General features: G+C 36.7%; 1 protein-coding gene across 1 annotated transcript in view; it reads right to left on the reverse strand.

Moving 5' to 3' along the window:
- Positions 1-6,106: 6,106 nt before the first annotated feature.
- LOC149085383 (protein CNPPD1) overlaps positions 6,107-18,282 on the reverse strand; it is a 42,698-nt gene continuing 30,522 nt past the window's right edge. Inside the window, exons 7-8 of the mRNA XM_089233373.1 lie at positions 14,483-14,600; positions 6,107-10,134 (exon numbers count right to left, since the gene is read on the reverse strand). Coding sequence (XP_089089499.1) covers positions 9,664-10,134; positions 14,483-14,600 — 589 coding nt within the window. The 3' untranslated portion in view covers positions 6,107-9,663. The remainder of the gene's footprint in view (positions 10,135-14,482; positions 14,601-18,282) is intronic.

The raw sequence follows: 18,282 nt of genomic DNA on the forward strand, positions 1-18,282 counted from the left end.
AATTCGTTTTCACCATCTTAGGAGTGGTGTCCTCCTCGGGATTTTGCCGGTTAAAGGACGTACTAGAGTTAGTGCAATTAGCACTATTTAAGGGCGTTTGTGAAACATGATGTCGACTCGGATTACTGGAAGTGTGTTGTACAAGGACCTCTCTACTCTCAGGTGACTGCGGGACAGGCTCAAGAACGATTTGGTCACTACTAACGAATTTTTTCAAGTCACAAGCATTGACTTTATAGACATTATCATTGGATAAATCCACTATCAGGTAGACAATAGGTGAAATTTTTTCCAGGACTCTACACGGGCCGTCCCATCGTGGTTTCAACTTCGCCATAACATTGCCTTGCGCACTAGAACGGAAATGCGTTCTCCTTAATACCAAATCATCCTGATTAAAGGTGTGCAATAATCTTTTTTTGTCATAATATCTTTTTTGTCTCCTTTGTTGTTTTTTGACATTTTCCTTAACTTGCTTAAGTAAGTTTTCGGGCAAACTCACCCTTTCCCAAACCGGTATGTCCATAGCCCAGTCAAATGGTAAAACTAATTCTTTACCAAGAAACAATTTAGCTGGCGACTGACCCGTAGTTTCCGAGGGAACCGACCTAATAGCAAGACCAAAAAAGGTTAAATTTTTGTCCCAGTCTTTATGTTTATCACCAACATAACAGGAGATCATCTGTTTAATTGTCTTATTAAATCTCTCGGTAAGGTTTGATTGAGGATGATAGGGGGTTGTGAACCTTTGCTTGACCTGGAGAACTTTACAAGTTTCCCTCATAAGGTTTGATATAAAACAAGAACCATTATCGGAAACTAATCTTTTTGGAAAGCCATATCTCATACAGTACTCATGAACAAACTTTTTAGCAACTGCACTTGTCGTAATTCGTCTTAGTGGAAATAACTCTACCCACTTTGTGAAATAATCGACGACGACTAACAGATGCACGTTCCCTCTGGAAGAAACGGGAAAGGGACCCATGGTGTCAATCCCAACCATTTCTCCTGGATGATCAACAGAGGTTGACACCATGCCTCCCCATCGCCTCGTATTGTCGAATTTGCATGTTTGGCATTTTTTACAGGACAGGACAAATTTTTTTATATCTTTACGCATACCGGGCCAGAACGCGCGTTGTCGGCATCGCTGAAGAGTTTTATTGACTCCCATGTGACCTGAAATGGGATGCATGTGCATTTCAGTCAAAAATTTCTCTCTACATGGTGGAGGAATTACTAGCAATTTTTTATTCCTGAATCTAAAAAACAATTTTTGATTTTCGAAAAGGTAATACTTCTCAATTTTTTCATCAATTTTTTGTCTTCCGACAGATTTATCATTAAAATACTGTATAATATCTTGGTAATTTTTTTTCTGTTGAACAATTAACTCAGGTAAATCCAAAAACGAGAACAAATATAATTTATTATCAATTTTTTCCTCGAAATCAGTTTCGGCGGTGACAACAGCGGGCATTCTGGACAGGGCATCAGGGGCCTGCATGGTCGAACCTTTTCTATATTCAAACTTTAAAGGATATTCCTGTAGTAATTGAGCCCATCGGCTTAATCTCCCCTTCAATTGTTTAGCCTCAAAATACCAGGCGACTGCCCTGTGATCTGTTACTATAGTAACAGGTTCTCCTGAAAACCAGGCTCGAAATTTATTACACGCCCATATAACAGCGAGTCCCTCCTGTTCTGTTACCGAATAATTTTTTTCTGCTGAATTCAAGGTACGACTGGCATAGGCTAACGGCTTTTCCCCGTCAGGCTCAACTTGCTGCAAAATGGCTCCAAGCCCAATTCCTGAGGCATCTGTGTAAATTTTTAAGGCACAATCTTTTTTTCTTGTGGTTAGAACGGGAGCACAAGACAAGAGATGTTTCAATTTTTCGAACGCCTGTTGGTGTATTTTGTCCCATTTGAACCTTTGCCCTTTTTTTGTAAGGCCGTAAAGGGGGTTAGCGACATCACCAAAATGGGGAACAAATTGCCGGTACCACCCGCAGAGTCCCAGAAAACGTTGCACCTGTTTTACTGTTTTAGGCCTAGAAAAACTCAAAATGGCGTCGGTTTGGTCCTGTTTTACGTGCCATCCTTCTTTGGTCAAACAAAGACCTAGATATTCCAAATTTTTTTTATAGAGATTACATTTGTCTGGTTTAAGAGTTAAGCCTGCTTTTTCCAAACACGAAAATACTGTTTTCAAGTTTTGTAAATGTTCCTCAAAATTCGAACTGTAAACGACAATGTCATCCAAATAAAAATCGGCACACTTACCGACTAAGTGGCCCAGGATTGTAGTCATCATGCGTTGGAACGTGGCCGGGGCATTGTTGAGTCCAAAGGGCATTACCTTAAATCGGTACATTCCAGAATCGGTTATGAATGCCGTTTTGTCCCGATCCTCTAGCCGCACTGGAACTTGCCAATACCCTGAGGCCAGATCGAACGTAGAGACGAATCGTGCGTCACCCACTCGTTGTAGAATTTGATCGATGAAAGGCAAAGGGTACCGATCGGGTGCCGTAATTTTATTCACCTTTTTATAGTCGACGACAAATCGCCAATCACCAGTTTTCTTTTTGATTAAAAAACACGGGGAAGCCCAGTTTGTGGAGGCAGGCTCAATGACGTCATCACAGAGCATCTGTTGCACCTGCTCTTCTACTAATTGTTTTTTCCATCGCGGAAGAGAAAAAGGGGATCGAAAAACCGGTTTTCCGTCAGTCACGATCTTATGCTCAGCAACGTGAGTTCTACCGGGAGTGTTTCTGAACAAATTCGGAAATTGTTTTAACAATTCAAACAACCTTTTTTTCTGATCGGAATCAAATTCCGATTTACTTACTAAATTTTGCATTTTTTCCTGATCAACATCTCCTTTATATGACAACAATCCTCCTTTAAGTTCAAAGTTTTTGAAGTCAACTATAATTTCAGTTTTACTCAAAATATCACTGCCGATCAAGATCCCAAATGGGACCCTGGCGAGCACTATCAGATCTGTGTGCACGACACTGTTTCGTATCTCCACTTGGGCCCGAAGAATCCCCACAGGCTGACAGTACTCACCGGATGCCAACTGAAATCTATCACCGTGATAGGGTCTAACTTGATTAGTGGGTGAACCAACCTGCCGAGCCAGATCGAAACTGATCGCTGAACAATCGGCACCGGTATCAATTTTTGCTGTCAAAATCTTGTTAACTCTCACAACTGGATTAAGAAAACTAAATTTTTTACTAGGGGTCTTTTTACCCATGGATACACTACCCCTTCTCATGTATCCCAGGTCTAGTTTCCCTGATTCCCATTTGATTTACAATTTTTTACAATATGGCCGATTTGACCACAACCAAAACAGGTAACTTGTCGAAAAAATTTATTTGTCCTAAAAGGCCGTCTTGAAGGTTGTACTACATTTTGTGTAGGTCCCACACAATTTTTTCTAACTTCAGGTTGAAATTTCTCAACACAATTTTCACAAGATTCAAAATTTTTACGAGATTCAATTTGAACATTTTCACGCGTTGCAAGAAATTGATCTAACATTACAAATAATTGTTGCAAAGAATTAGGCTTCCTAACTTCCAAAAATGTTCTCACATTATAGGGTAATTGTGACATTATAAGTTCAATTTTGTCCGACTCCGGAACGGTTAAATCGAACGACTGAAAAAGATCTAACTTATGTAATACGAAATCAAGGTACGAGCCCGTCGAAAACTTTTCAGAGAATAAAGCACGAGCTAATTCAACCCTGGTATGATACCTTGAAAAGGTTTGTAATAACAAGCCCTTGAAACTTTCCCCACGATTTATGGGGGCCCCATTTTTCCCATTCGTGCCTGCCTATCGTTTGCCACCAGGCCTGAGCACGACCTTCAAACGTGCTTACAACTAACTCGATCTTATTAGGAACACTGTAAAGATTAAAATACGATTCACATTTTAATAAAAAGCTTCTAACGTCTTCTCCACTACCTGAAAATATAAGACTACCAACACTGCGTTGGGTCAATGGAACCAAAGCATTTGCGGGATTTAAAGGTAATGCCGGGGGAAGTATTACATGCGTCTCGCTATAAGGATTTGACATTGTTGGATAAGTAAAGTTCATTTGTGAACCATTATTCGATTGTGAACCACTTGGTTCCGGTTCAATTTGTACACGAACATCATCACCTAAATTTCTAGGCGTACTATGATTATTAGAATTCATCTCTAAAATCAATGTTAAATATCAAAAAAATTTTTTTTTTTTTTTTTTTTTTTAGCGAAAGTACTTTCCACCCGCGGTTTGCCACACTTACTGAGAACCGGTCGAGCCCCCAAAATTGCAACGTCCCTTATGGGAGTTGCTTGCCCGGTTCGAAATATCCAGCAATAAAGTGGCAAACGACAAGTGGAAAATGATTAGAAACAAACTTTCGCATGAAATATTATTTATTCAATTATATGGGTTAGTTAATTTTAACAATGGATTAGTATATCTTGGAGCCCTCTATTTGACGTTAGCAGTAAAGATACTGGCTCACCAATTGATGATCAACAACAGTCAACTTGTGCAGTGATCGGACATCCGATGTTGTTAGCTTTTCCGTAAATACCAGAGGAGTTTTCTCAGTTGAGAACCGGAACACCTTGATCAGTTCCTGGGGGCCTCTCGGTTGAGGGCCGGACCACCTTGCTCAGCTCCGGGGGGCCTCTTGGTTGAGGGCCGAACCACCTTGATCAGCTCCAGGGGGCCTCTCGGTTGAGGGCCGAACCACCTTGATCAGCTCCGGGGGCCTCTCGGTTGAGGGCCGAACCACCTTGATCAGCTCCGGGGGCCTCTCGGTTGAGGGCCGGACCACCTCGATCAGCAATGAAGAACTTTGACTGTGAAGATTGTTTTATATTTTGATTCCGGACCTGCCGGAAAACGGATTCAAATAATGTAGATTATTGCATTTTAACAATTCAGCCTAAGGCCAATAGATACGGTAGTAAGACGGTGAACCGTCCTACTAGAGGGCTTCAGTTGAACAGAACAAGATTAGACGAACGCAATGTGAGAGACAAAGAGGGAGGAATTTATACTCCCCTTTTACAAGAAGTTTGGGACCACATGTCCTCGCATGGCCTTTTCGCCTCAACAAAATTATCGAATTTGCATATTCATGCGTCACTATTATAAACATTACAATTTAATTACATTGGAATCTGGCAACATGACATAATCCGGAGAGCTGATCAGACTCTCCCGATTATGTAAACATTACCAACATAACAATATGAAATGAATTGTTCCGACGGAGGTCTGCAGCCCCCCGCCGAAAATAAGTGAGTACAACACTATATTTTCGTATCCGCACAACGAGACTTGCAATAACTCCCCCGGGAAGTTCTTCGATAAAAATAATTTAAACTGGGCTAAGCCTCGCCCAACTATACATATATTGGATCAAACCCCTCCACGAAAATAGCGGCATCGTCGTCATGAGGGAAATTAATTTATGTGGGACATCAGTAGCCCGACCTCTGGCCCGTTCTCGTTCGACAGCCGAAAGACCCCACCCGCCGACTGCCGAACTAATCGAACACACTGGCCCTTACCGGTTCGCCAGTGGGTCCTCGGGTGGTTTCCGGTAACTGAGAGGTCCCTGGGGTCTAAAATAAGAAGGAATTTCCCACATAACGACAAGACCACCATTAACGTAGAGGGATCGGATCCCGATACGTTACATTATTCCTAATCGGTGTGGCACCGTAGGCGGATACAGGTGTTCATTACAGGAGTTTCACTATGTACGCTCTCGGTTATTTCCCCCCATTTGAAAATATATTCCCTATATGTCTTACAATTCAGGGTGTCACCCAGTTCAAAGGGCAAGCCCCCCCCCCCCCCAAGATGATCAAAAATTGAAAATATTTTTATGTATTTTTGTAAACAATTACGATAGCAGAAGACAATTATTATGCTATCTTAAGGTATTCGACTAACTAAAGGCACTAAATTTCTAAGGCACTTTTATATAAAATGGTACTGGAGTGAACTTTAACATTGAAAAAAAAAATTAAGTCAAAGAAAACATTTCTAGGACATAAAAATATAATTTCACCATGGTTTATTATCTTACTTTAGATAGAGATGTGTACACAAAAACTAAACTATTATTAATTAGATGATACAGATGAACACAGCATGAGTATATATAAATTTTCGAAAAAATTTCAACCTCAGAAGTATAAAAAAAATTAATAAACCACCATTCAATCAAAAAAAATTCATTCAAAATTAAACTAAATCTCCCCTCCCCATTGACTAAATGATGTTTAAACATAACAGTATTTTGTCTGTAACTGCAGTAAACGCCGTGGAATTTGAGTAGCAGAGTTCTAGTTCATTTTCTAAAGAGAATTACTGTTTTTTTTTTAATGAGTAAAGGTTCTGAGCCAACCCAAAATGCAGTAAATTACCCTAACGATATGACCAGGGTTAGCGTATGATTAAGAAAGTAAGTGTGATGTGGGGGAAACAATTATTTTTTTTAGACTATAAAATAACTCAGAATATAAAAAAAATATTTGGCATCATGATGGAAATATCATAATTGGAATAAAGTTGCTCCAACATCTCAATCAAGTACAGGTGGAAAATGGAAATTCATTTCCACCATACATTGATATTCTAGTCTCAACTTTTACTTTAGCTGCAGATGCATTTTAGGCAAGGAGCACACTGGACCGATATGACAAGCAATACACACACAAAACCACAATTTAATATTTTTAACAAATCCATGTTGATTTCATTAAGCATCGCAGTTATATCAATACAGTGCAAACCCTGCCTTATGATTGTTTCAACCATCTACTCCAAGGCTAGATTGAGACAGACTATCTGGGAGATCCTCATGCAAAAATTTGAGGGAAATGTACATTTCACATTCTAAATAAGCTAATTGAAGAACAGCATAACATAATATTTATTGATTAGAATAGTCCTATTCTAACGCTGACTGCCCAGAGAGACAATCTTCGGTTGGTTTGAGCTCTTTCCCAAAAAGTTGGATGGTCTCAAAGAGCACAGAGTATAACACAACTCTACCATGAAAATGCAAGGGGTGATAGTACACATCAATACAAACAATTTCTACAATGGAACTGGGGGGGGGGGGTCTCATAACTCATTTATTTAGAGGATGTGTACATTAACTTCAGAAGTTGGCAAAATATGGCAACCTTGCTCAAATCATGAGGAGGAAAAGAAAATCTTTCTTCCAGTTACACAATTAAAAAGGAAAAATATAGTCCCTTTTAACTTCAAACAGTGTCATGTGTACATGTGAGAAAACATTTTTTTATCCTCTCACACCCATGGTCACTTTAAGACTTTTTTTCTTTTTTTGCCCCTTTTTTGGTGCCAGTGGCTTAAATTGCATGTTAACATTCACCAAATAGTGATTTGGGATCCTAGGTTCTATTGCAAAATTTGTTTGCCCCGATGTGCACTATAACCCCTCTTATTTTGGAGTTCTTGAACACCTTGTATAAAGTAATCTTTTCAACAAGCACTGGTAATCTATTAAGACACTGCATCTACGGAAATCCATCAACATGCAAATACTCATTGTGTGAGGTTCAACTTATCGTAGTCATTTACTGACCATCAAATATGAATAAGCTTTTTGGAGTCTACTGTACAGCCCACACACACATTAAGAATATAATTTCAAAAAAAATAAAAAAATTGTCTCTTGAACAATCAATTACATCAACCCAAAAGAGTAATGGATGATAATTTTGGATTACGGTTATTGACACAATGGTTTGTTGTAATTTAAATTTTGCTTTGAATTGATGTTTTATGAATTTAAAATACATGCTCATGCCAATAAGGTGATTACATTGAACAAAAAAATCTCCAGCTCTTTTCTTAGACCTGCAGCACTTATTCCAAGGAATTTATATTACACAACATGCCATCAAAACTATATCAGAACATAAAGTCATGGCATCAAAACTTCTATTAAATCTTTATTAACCCTTTAAGATCATTAAATCCCCTTTAAAAATGTCATATATTTTTTAATAAGGAGGCTTTCTTCTGATTTTCAGCAGGTGCAGATTAAGGGATATAGCAAAAAATTTTTGATTGAGGAATCAACTTTACAAAATATCTTTGGTTGTCAATGCTAAAATAAAAGGTTTTTAAGACAATGAGATATCTTGTCAATATCAAGTTAAAGGGTTAAATTTGTTTTCCGTACATTTCCGAAAAATTTAAAAAGGGTGATTTCAAAAAAAAAAATACAAATTTTGAAACAGAAATTACACAATATAGGTTACCAGGGCCATAACTAGGAAGGAGTAAGGATTTTTTTTTTCAGGTGGGAGGGCAAGCATAATTGCTCCACTTTTTCCTTGTAAAATTATTCAATTTATAACTTTTTTTTTTGTTTCTCCCAAGATTTGCCGCCCCCTTCACGATAACCATCCAGGACAAACACACACAACACCCCCTTACTTCCCCCCCCTAGTTCCAGCCCAGTAAGCTGAAAAGAATCAAGAAAGATCAAAACTTCCTACATAATGCTCAAGCCAAGCACTTGCAAGTCTAAAACACACTTCAGACACCCCTGCTTATTACAAGGAACATATTTGTCATAACAAATGATTCAAAAAATGTGAAATAAATACGATTCTGTTCAATCATTTCAAATGCTAACTATCAGAAAATTTTACACATAATCTATAGCTTCAATATTCTTCTCCAATATCTTTCAAGGCAGTTTGAAAAATGCATAAACATGGCAAAGATATACAAAATTAACTTAGCTTTATTTTTCAACTTGAAATAAAAACAATATTTTATAATGGCAATTATAATAAATTCCCCCTTGGATTATCATGTAATGATATACTGAGGTATAAACCAAAAAAAAAAATGTTTTACTATCAGATTTTTCTACATGAATTGTAAATACCAATTGAAAATTTCCATGGTAAACTGTTATCATTGGTTTGCATGCTCAAAAAGTAGATTAATTCATAGAATCTTTTTTATTTTATTTAAAGTGAAAAATGTGTTTCACATGAAAAATTTTTTCCTGCAGGGGTTTATATCTCATTGCTCATTCAATATCCTTTTTACATTATTTTACATTTATTCAATCTGTAATGAGAAAAACTCCAGAATGTCTTTTTTTTTTTTTTTTGTGAGACAAATCTACAGTTTTGTTCCAATTCACATAGAGCTCTTTTATGAGAAAGAACTGATTTCATTGAGTTTTAACCATAGGCGGAGATAGACGTGAAAGTCTGGGGGCACGATGATGATGATGATGTCAATTCATCTATATGTATATACATTAGATCAGTAGGCTCCACCTTTGACGCTGGGGGGGCCATGCCCCTGTATCTCCAAACATGGTTTCAACGAAACATACGCAATCAGATTTATCAATTCTGTTAAATACTTGAATTACTATTTCTAAAATTAAAAAAATTTATTTTAAAACCAAGCTAGTATATGTTTCATGAAATAATAATGTAAAGTAACTTATGTGTTTTTGTAAACATGAATGAATAAATATTGCTTAAAAAATAATTTCGTTTAAAATATAATTTTCAATATTTTCATGTGAATCATCTTTGAAACATTTATCAAGTTTGTAAAATTGGATATGTATGATTCTGAAAAGCATCTCTGTTCTCACTAGAAAAAATCAACTTTGGTTTAAAAGTGTAATCCTCTAAATATGAATTATTAAATGGAGAAACGCTGCATACTCTAGTTATTTTGTTACAAATGGAACAATTTTTCTTCAAATTTGGAACTATATAAGTTAATACACAATCATAGCATCTAGTTCTGGCACATTCAACAATATCATGACAAAATGTGCACTGTGATTCTTCTAAATTTTGATGATCATGATATGAGATTGAAAAACTGATAGTAGGGACAGCCAGTTCTGTTGATGACTGCTGATGAAGTGGAAGACTTGAGGCATCATGGGAGACTATTCTCTGTATTATTTTTTCAGCTGGCTTCTGATACATTAACGATACTGTGAAAGCTCCAAAAACAACAATGACTGCAGCAACATATCCAACAGTAACTACAAGCACAGCCTGTTGATACAGAAAGTACAAAAATTATTTGAATGAAGTAAAATGAAAATAAACCAGGCTTAATATGAAAAAATTACTATATTTTATAGTATGATTGAATCGTCAGGATTAAAAGGGGAAATTTTGAAATTTATATTACACACACATATACAACGTATAATAAATAGTACACACAAAAACAAAATACATATACAATACAGATGCAATATACAAAAACATATATATTACCATTTATGTATTAGCCCAAGGGATTACATAATCCGTCAACGGCATATTGATACACTTGTGTGCAAAATTAAGAGAATTTGCACATTGTGTCTTTTCACAAAAAGTACTGAACCAAAGGTACTAATAATGCCACTAAAGAAGTATGCAAATATTCAGTGTTGGAATACGTAAGCATACATGTGCGTACGGGTGGAGTTGTGACCACAGAAAAGATGATAAAGGCATGAAGCTTTTTTCAAAATTTGTGTGCTCATACCCCTCGGTGACATTCATTGTCTTTCTCACAAGAGTTAGGTAAATTTTATAAGCTATCAGGTAAAATGAGTAGCCACAAATGTATGGATAACGGAATGAGATGGAGAATCATCTGTAGATTGGAGGAGGGAAATCACAAGTGCAGATGGCTACAGAGCTCGATGTTACACCCAGTGTCATTTACAATTTGTGGAAACAGTTTCAGGACACTGGATCCATATCAAAAAGACCTGGACAAGGTCATCAAAGAGTCACAATGACCAATGACGATCGTTATTTGGTACTTTCAGCGCGGTGCCACAGGACTTTTACAGCATCTAAGCTCCTACGTGAGCTGCATGCTGCCAATGGAACTCTAGTTTCACGGTTTACTGTTGCACGAAGGCTTCATGAGAAAGGGCTTTATGCCAGAAGATCCACTGTTTGCATCCCACTAACTGCAGCACACAAGAGAGCGTGTTTAGCATGGTGCACACAACATCGGCCTTGGACCAGACTTCAGTGGAGCACCATGCTCTTCACAGATGAGTCGAGATTCAGCCTAGACACTAATTCTCGACGTACACTCATCTGGAGAGAGCCTGGTACCCGATACCATCCCTCCCACATCAGGGAAATGGACCGCTATGGTGGTGGAGGTGTCATGGTATGGGCGGGCATCATGCTGGACGGCCGCACACCCCTCTATGTGTTTGGCAGAGGGTCAGCGACTGCTAGGAGGTATAGAGAGGAGATCTTAAAGCCCTATGTTTGACTTTTCAGGGGTGCAGTTGGCCCTTGGTTCTTGTTCATGGATGACAATGCTCATCCACATCAACCTCACCTGGTCAACGATTATCTGGAAAGTGAGGATATTCGGCGTATAGATTGGCCAGTCAGATCTCCTGATGTAAACCCTATAGAATATGTCTGGGATGCTCTTGGGGGGGGGGGGCAATTGCATCTTGCCATCCCCTTCTGAGAACCATCCCAGAACTGAAAACTGCGCGCTGCAGGAGTGGGACCGATTACCACAGGGACTCCTCAACTGCCTCGTGTCTGGTATGTCCGGTATGTCGTCGCGCTGTGCAACCCGTCTGACTGTGAGAAGGGACCATACCCCATATTTGGACATTCCTGCAATGATGAGCTTTACTAACAATCATGCGTGCATACTATTATTTTTTTATGGTACATCTCTTTCTTTGTTATATAACTGTGTATTCAAATAATAAATAAAATATCAAATTTCATTAAAATCTGTCCACTAGTTTTTCAGAAATTCGACATAAAAATGTGCTAATTCTCTTTTAATTTTGCACATGGATGTATATGTTGGGGTTGTCAAGAGACCAATGATGTGTGTGTATATATAATTCACGATATAATATTCAGTCCTCGTTACATTCGTAAAGAGAAAAAAAAATCATGTATAAATTATTATTCAATTGCATTGATTTTGTTTATTAGTAGTTTTTAATTTCTGCAGTGATTTTTCTGATTTTATTTTGTCATTCAATCTATTATATTCCTCAGATGCCATGTATATGAATCGTTTTTGTATTATGGTTTTGTTTGGTTTAGGCAAGGCATATTGAATTCCATGTCGTCTTGTTTGTCTCTCTCTCTCTCTCTCTCTCTCTGTTGGCGTTTAATTTCGAACCAATCAGGATTTTTCTGAATAAAAAATAATGAAACTTGATTTTTTTGGAATAAGTCCAAAAATCAAGTTTAAATCAAGTTTTTGAGAAATCAAAAAAAAACTTTGTAGGTGGTAGAGTTTTCATTTGATAACCACCAAATTTTTACTGGAATTTCAGAACTCTATATAGGTATAGAGTAGTTAGTACTTGAAAACAATGTATATGTACCAAGAAATTTGTATAGTGGTGAAAAAAGTTATTGGATTTCTCTCTTTCCTTCATAAAACTCATGAAGTTTCAGCTGGGTAAAAATAGCAAATATTTCTAAAATGGAAAAAATATATATATTTTGTTCAGTTTACAGCACAGAAGGGAAAAATTGAATGACTAAGACAAAATTTTAAAATAGAATGAAACTGAAACGGCAAACAAAGTAATCAATCCACAAACTGATCTTCATCGTGGTGAGAAGTTTTAGGACAAGCAACCATGATGTCGAGAATGATTTCTTGTCATCCAGAATGTAATGGACAAGTTTTTTTTTTTGTGATCTTCTAATTTTTTTGCAACTGATTGGTAGTTTGGCATTGAAAGCTTGATCTGTGGGAATATCACAACAGCTCTTGGTTTTTGCAGCATGAAACTTTTTTTCGACAAGGCCATCAATACACTCACAAGCAGTTACGTTACCTGCACTTGAAAAAGCATATTGTGGATGTTGGTATATCGAAACAGAAAATATCTTAGTTTTATTAACAGATTTCATGCACTTTATGAAATACTTAGGCCACCAATTCTCAAAGTCTAATATCTTTTTGGGCAAAATGTTTGTCACAGAATAACTACTTTACTGCACACTAACTACGGCCATATATCGCTATACCACAATTTCCAACCAGTGGAGTTGGGTGGGAAATGAAGGTTCCGTCTATCTGTGGTCACCCCAGGATTTGTAGGTAAAGAACTTGTTTCTGATGTTCTTTTGCTTGGATTCGAACCCGTGGACCTTGATCGTAACCTTCATAGTGGAAGACGAGCATCTTACCACTGTGCCACTCAGGCACTGAAAGTGATGCCAACAGCACACAAGTGTTCCCAGGTGATTCACAGAACAACTGGTATCTTTTGCTGTGCATGTTCTGATCATCTCATTACATTCCTCAGGTGTGTGCATATATATTCTGTCCTTCCCCATTATTTTTCTTTTTGCTACACCAAAATTTCTGTCAAAACTGCAAGAATGAATGGCCATGAATGGGGGAATTATGGTTGTATTTTCTGAAAGCTACCAGTTGATGCTAAAGCTAGCAGAAAATAAACCAAAGTATTTTTCCTATTTTGACCAATTTTGACATGCGTCATTGAAGAGACATGTGGCTCTCTCTTTCACAGTAGGGCTTATCTGTTGAATTTGTATCCACAAAAGGCTGCAAAATTCATCAGGCCCTCACTTGGCAAGGCCTTTGCAATAAGTGTGAAATTCAGTTCAATCAGTTTTCATGTCATGGATGAAAAATACATAAAGCCATAATTTTCTGAGAAAAAACTTTATTGCACAGGGATTTTGGGAAACGGTTGAATACCTTCAACTTCTTTTTTTTTACATGCTTGTGTGGTTGAAGAAAGAAATGAGTCCAAAGAGATTTACATATCCTCCCTAAACCTTACACTTTTTTCAAGGTCTTATATCTGCTTCTAGAGAAACTGGTTTTTTTTTTATTACTACTTACTTGTAGAGCAAAGCTTGGAGATACTATAGAGTACAAAAAGTAATTTTGACATTTTTTGGTCTTCATTACATTTCTTAAACCTGACGATTCAATTAAACTTAACAGGTTTGTTTCAAGCATCAAGAAGATTTTATTTTTCCCTTCACACTCTGTTTGATTCATTGTTTTGAAGTGTTGGTAAGCTGTTAACTGCTGAGGATCTTGAAGGAGTGAGCACCTGTGTATATAAATTTTCTTATTGCACAAAACCTTCTAGTCATAAAACAGCTAGTTTATTAAAGTGGCATGGAAAATTGAAACAATCATTAAGTTTAATGAGAAAGAGAAAAGCTGTTCTAATATAAAGAGTAAGTAGTCTAATTACTTTTTGATTAGCCCTTGTACACAAGGTTACAATGGTACATAAACTTTGGGCTAAAGCCATGTATCACAACCATCATACTACAAAAATCATATTAACATAAAGATGATAGGCTTTAAGAATTTGGTTTTTGTACAAAATAAAAACCATACCTTTAGTAAAAATCCTGATATCTCTAAGCACATGTTGAAAAATAATTTGTGGCTTGACAAAACATATATGTCAGTGTACGACAACCAACCTTTCTGTGAAGTTCTTTTGGCAGCAATTCTAAGGAATGAAAGATTATATAATCAATTTTTAAACATATGCTAATCAAAACTCAAAAGCATACACAAAATAAGACTTAAAATATACAGTAAATAGTAAATTAGCTAATAGAAATCAAGCACGTTTATAGTCTTCAAAATCAAACATAATTGACTATATATATATCTGCACACTTGGAAACTTTCAGCAACTAAAGGATGTCACATTCTAGTCAGACAGAATATACTGTGTCAAACATTAGCCTCTCAATCTCTCATTTACAGGGTGACTCAAGATAAATCTTTTACCCATGCTAGACATCATTTTGGTGCCCCTTCAGCATACTACTAACTACTAAAAAGCTTTAAGACTTATTTTATTATGGAAGAATGAACACAGATATAACCTGTTTATTAGGTTTTTCCTTCAAAGTAACTACCTACTCTGTACAATTATGTATTTTTGTCATTGTTTGTACAAAGATGTAAATGCAGATTGCAAGCCTTTCTTTGTAACACCCTCCAGTGCCTTTGTCACTGCTCAATGCACTACTTGGGAACCAGAGAATTATTGGCCCTTAATCAAATTCTTTATCCAAGGAAAAAGGAAAAAGTCACATGGGGCAAGATCAGGGGAATAAACTGGTTATGAAAGTGATGTCTGTGAGCCAGCGCATTGTTGTGATGGAGCAATCATGACCAGGGCCCGATCATGACAAATCGGGGCCCTGGGCAAGGATACTTTTGGGGGGCCCCCCTCCTCTCTAATCTAAAATAGATTTCTCGGGTGTAAAACGATATAAATTGTATATTTTTAGAATTTTTTGTCTGATCAAAAACTTTTGAACATAAAACTGAAAATTTAAACCATTTTGTTTCACGTGTACCCTTTAGTTATCAAGAAATAATAAAGTATGAGACAAATACTAACCACATCAATAAAATCACCAGTTGCGTGGCTAATGCATCACAAAAATGTTTTACTGTGAAGTAATTCACTTTTTTTTCTGCTTTTCATTTTCGCAAAATCAAGAATTACATTACTGAAATCCAATTTTTTTGTTACTTCTCCTTCAATGCAGAGTAATGCTAAAGAGCTTAGTTTTTCCTGCAGAATACTAGAGCGTATGGGAGACTTTAGACGCTTTAACAAAGAAAAGGATCCTTCACCAGAACAATTTGTTACTGGCAATGTTAAAAAAATTCTTATGGCACTATCAACATTGGAAAATGTCTCTTCCAGCTCTAAACATTTCAGTTTTTTAAACATATCTGCAATATTATATCCATCTTCCACAAATGAAGAAAATTGCTGTAGCTCTTCAGGAAAAGAATCATCTAAATCCTGAGGGTAGGATTTTTGCAAAGAAATCGCTTTATCCATAAGTTTTGATTTCAACTTCATTTCACTCAGGCAAGCAAACTTTTTCGCTGTGCTATTATACGGCTCTTTACGAAAAGAAAGGTGTGAAATTAAAGCATCACAAACAGCATAATAAATACTTGATTTATAAGCTTCACGAGGTGTCAGGTCAACTTCACAGCTATGTACTGCATGAGGATCTTTGCTTCTTGGCTTTAATTTTTTTCTTGCTACATCGTAATCAACATCCGGCTCACACATATCTCTTGCTAATTTTTCATACTCCTCAAAATTGTCTCTCACATATTGCGTAAATTCAATTAAAGATTGGTACAAAAGTGTGACACGCGTTAAATTCATAGATGATTTTTGAAGTTCCACACTGGTTTGATTAAGCCTTTGTAAAAGGGTATCCCATACAACGATGTTCAGTACAGTTTCCAACTTTTTCAACGTTTTCAAAAGGGATTGTGCCTCCAATTTTGTGTATGCAGTTTCATTTTCTTCTGTACCTAATCTGTTAAGAGTAAGTACAATGGCATTATAGTTCTTCCTTAATGATTTAACGGCATGAGCATCAGCACACCACCTAGTACTACTGCGGTTCTTCAATGTTGAAAAATCGCCACGTTTTTTCAGTTCTTCATTTAGTATCTGCCACCTGTGTGTTGATGAAGAAAAGAAAGTATATATTTGTTGCACAAGACAAAAAAACTGCATTGCACCACTGCATGACTCAACAGCATTAACACCAACCAAGTTAAGAGAATGAGCTGCACAAGGAACAAAATCAGCGGAAGGATTTATGCTTTTTATTCGGGCTTGTAACCCAGAATATTTGCCGGCCATATTTGATGCATTGTCATAGCTTTGGCCACGACAATTTAATACATTGATTCCAGCATCTTTTAGAGTTGTTAAAACAATTTCTGCTAGGGTTTCTGATTTATGGCTGTACATTGGAACAAATTTCAGAAATCTTTCCACAGGTTCAGCTTCGACAACATATCGAATCACAAAACACAACTGATCAAGATGAGTAATATCTGGGGTAGAATCAATAATAATTGAGTAGTATTTGGCAAGCAGAATTTCATCAATGATTTGTTTTTCCACTTGTTTAGCCATTATATGAATAAACTGATCGATACATGTTGAGGACAAATAGCTTACATTTCCTTTGCCAGGATTCCCATATCTCTCCAAATGTTTTGAAAGAAATGGATCAAATTTGGCTATCACTTCTAAACAGCCTAAAAAATTTCCATTGTGCCTAGATCCAACAGTTTCATTATCACCAAAAAAAGGTAGACCCCGTATAGCCAAAAATTTCACAACAGCAACAACTCGTTTAAGCACAGACATCCAATACTTCGTCTCCTCTTCATATTGCTGTACCAAAGATGAATCAACTCTTTGTGAGACATTTGCCCGGAGTGACAGATCCATCATGGCTTGCTTATGTGAAGAAGAGTTTTCATGCTCTTTTAATCTGGTAGCAGCATGCTTCCAGTCCCAAAATCCTTCAATTAGCTGACCTTTACATGAGCTGTTGCTATTGGCATGTAGCAATTTGCACACCCAACAAAATAACATTTTCGATGAAGCTGACAAAACCAACCATTTCCTTAAAAGTTTTTCACCATTTCTTTTGGTATGATAAAATTGAGAAATAGTGAGACTTCTCTTCACACCTCCAAAAACTCTTTCAGTCTCCGACAGCAAATCGGTATTTTGAGGAGGGGGATTACATATAAAATATTCCACCATTTCATTATTAATAACAGTCCACATTGCTGGGTCTGGATAAAGAAAATTTTCATTTTTCTCAGTAGCAGCTAGGCTTACACAACTAGGCTTACTATCATCATCATCTTGAATCTCAACATTCCTCAAACATGCTCTGGAATTATCATATTCATTAATTATTGTTTCATCATCATCAGATTCAGCTTTAGATTGTTCATTACATGGCGCATTGACTTGAAGCACCGGTGCTTCTTCTCATCTGAGATTTAACTTTTTTTGGTATCAACAGAAAATTCCCTGAACCGACCAATCGGAACTCATTTTTCCTTTATTAGAAAAAGTAGTATTACAGTTGAATAATAGAAGTTCAATTTCTCTCCCAATAACTGTAAAAATATTTTATTAATGTAAAAAAAAAAAAATTATATTTATAGTTTCTATTCTTTAAAAAGTTTAGATGCATTACAAAAACGAAATTCCTTTTTTTCTAAGTATTTAAGTTTTACTTAAAAAAAACAACTTTTCAGACTTTATTATTATAGATTTGGGGGCCCCCTTCAAGCTGGGGGCCCTGGGCAAAGTCCCGATTTGC

This window comes from Pholcus phalangioides, unplaced genomic scaffold (assembly GCF_987345545.1).
Source record: "Pholcus phalangioides strain wild (caught in Gottingen) unplaced genomic scaffold, Ppha-v1.0 ptg000007l_1, whole genome shotgun sequence".
In the NCBI taxonomy this organism is placed as follows: Eukaryota; Metazoa; Arthropoda; class Arachnida; order Araneae; family Pholcidae; genus Pholcus; species Pholcus phalangioides.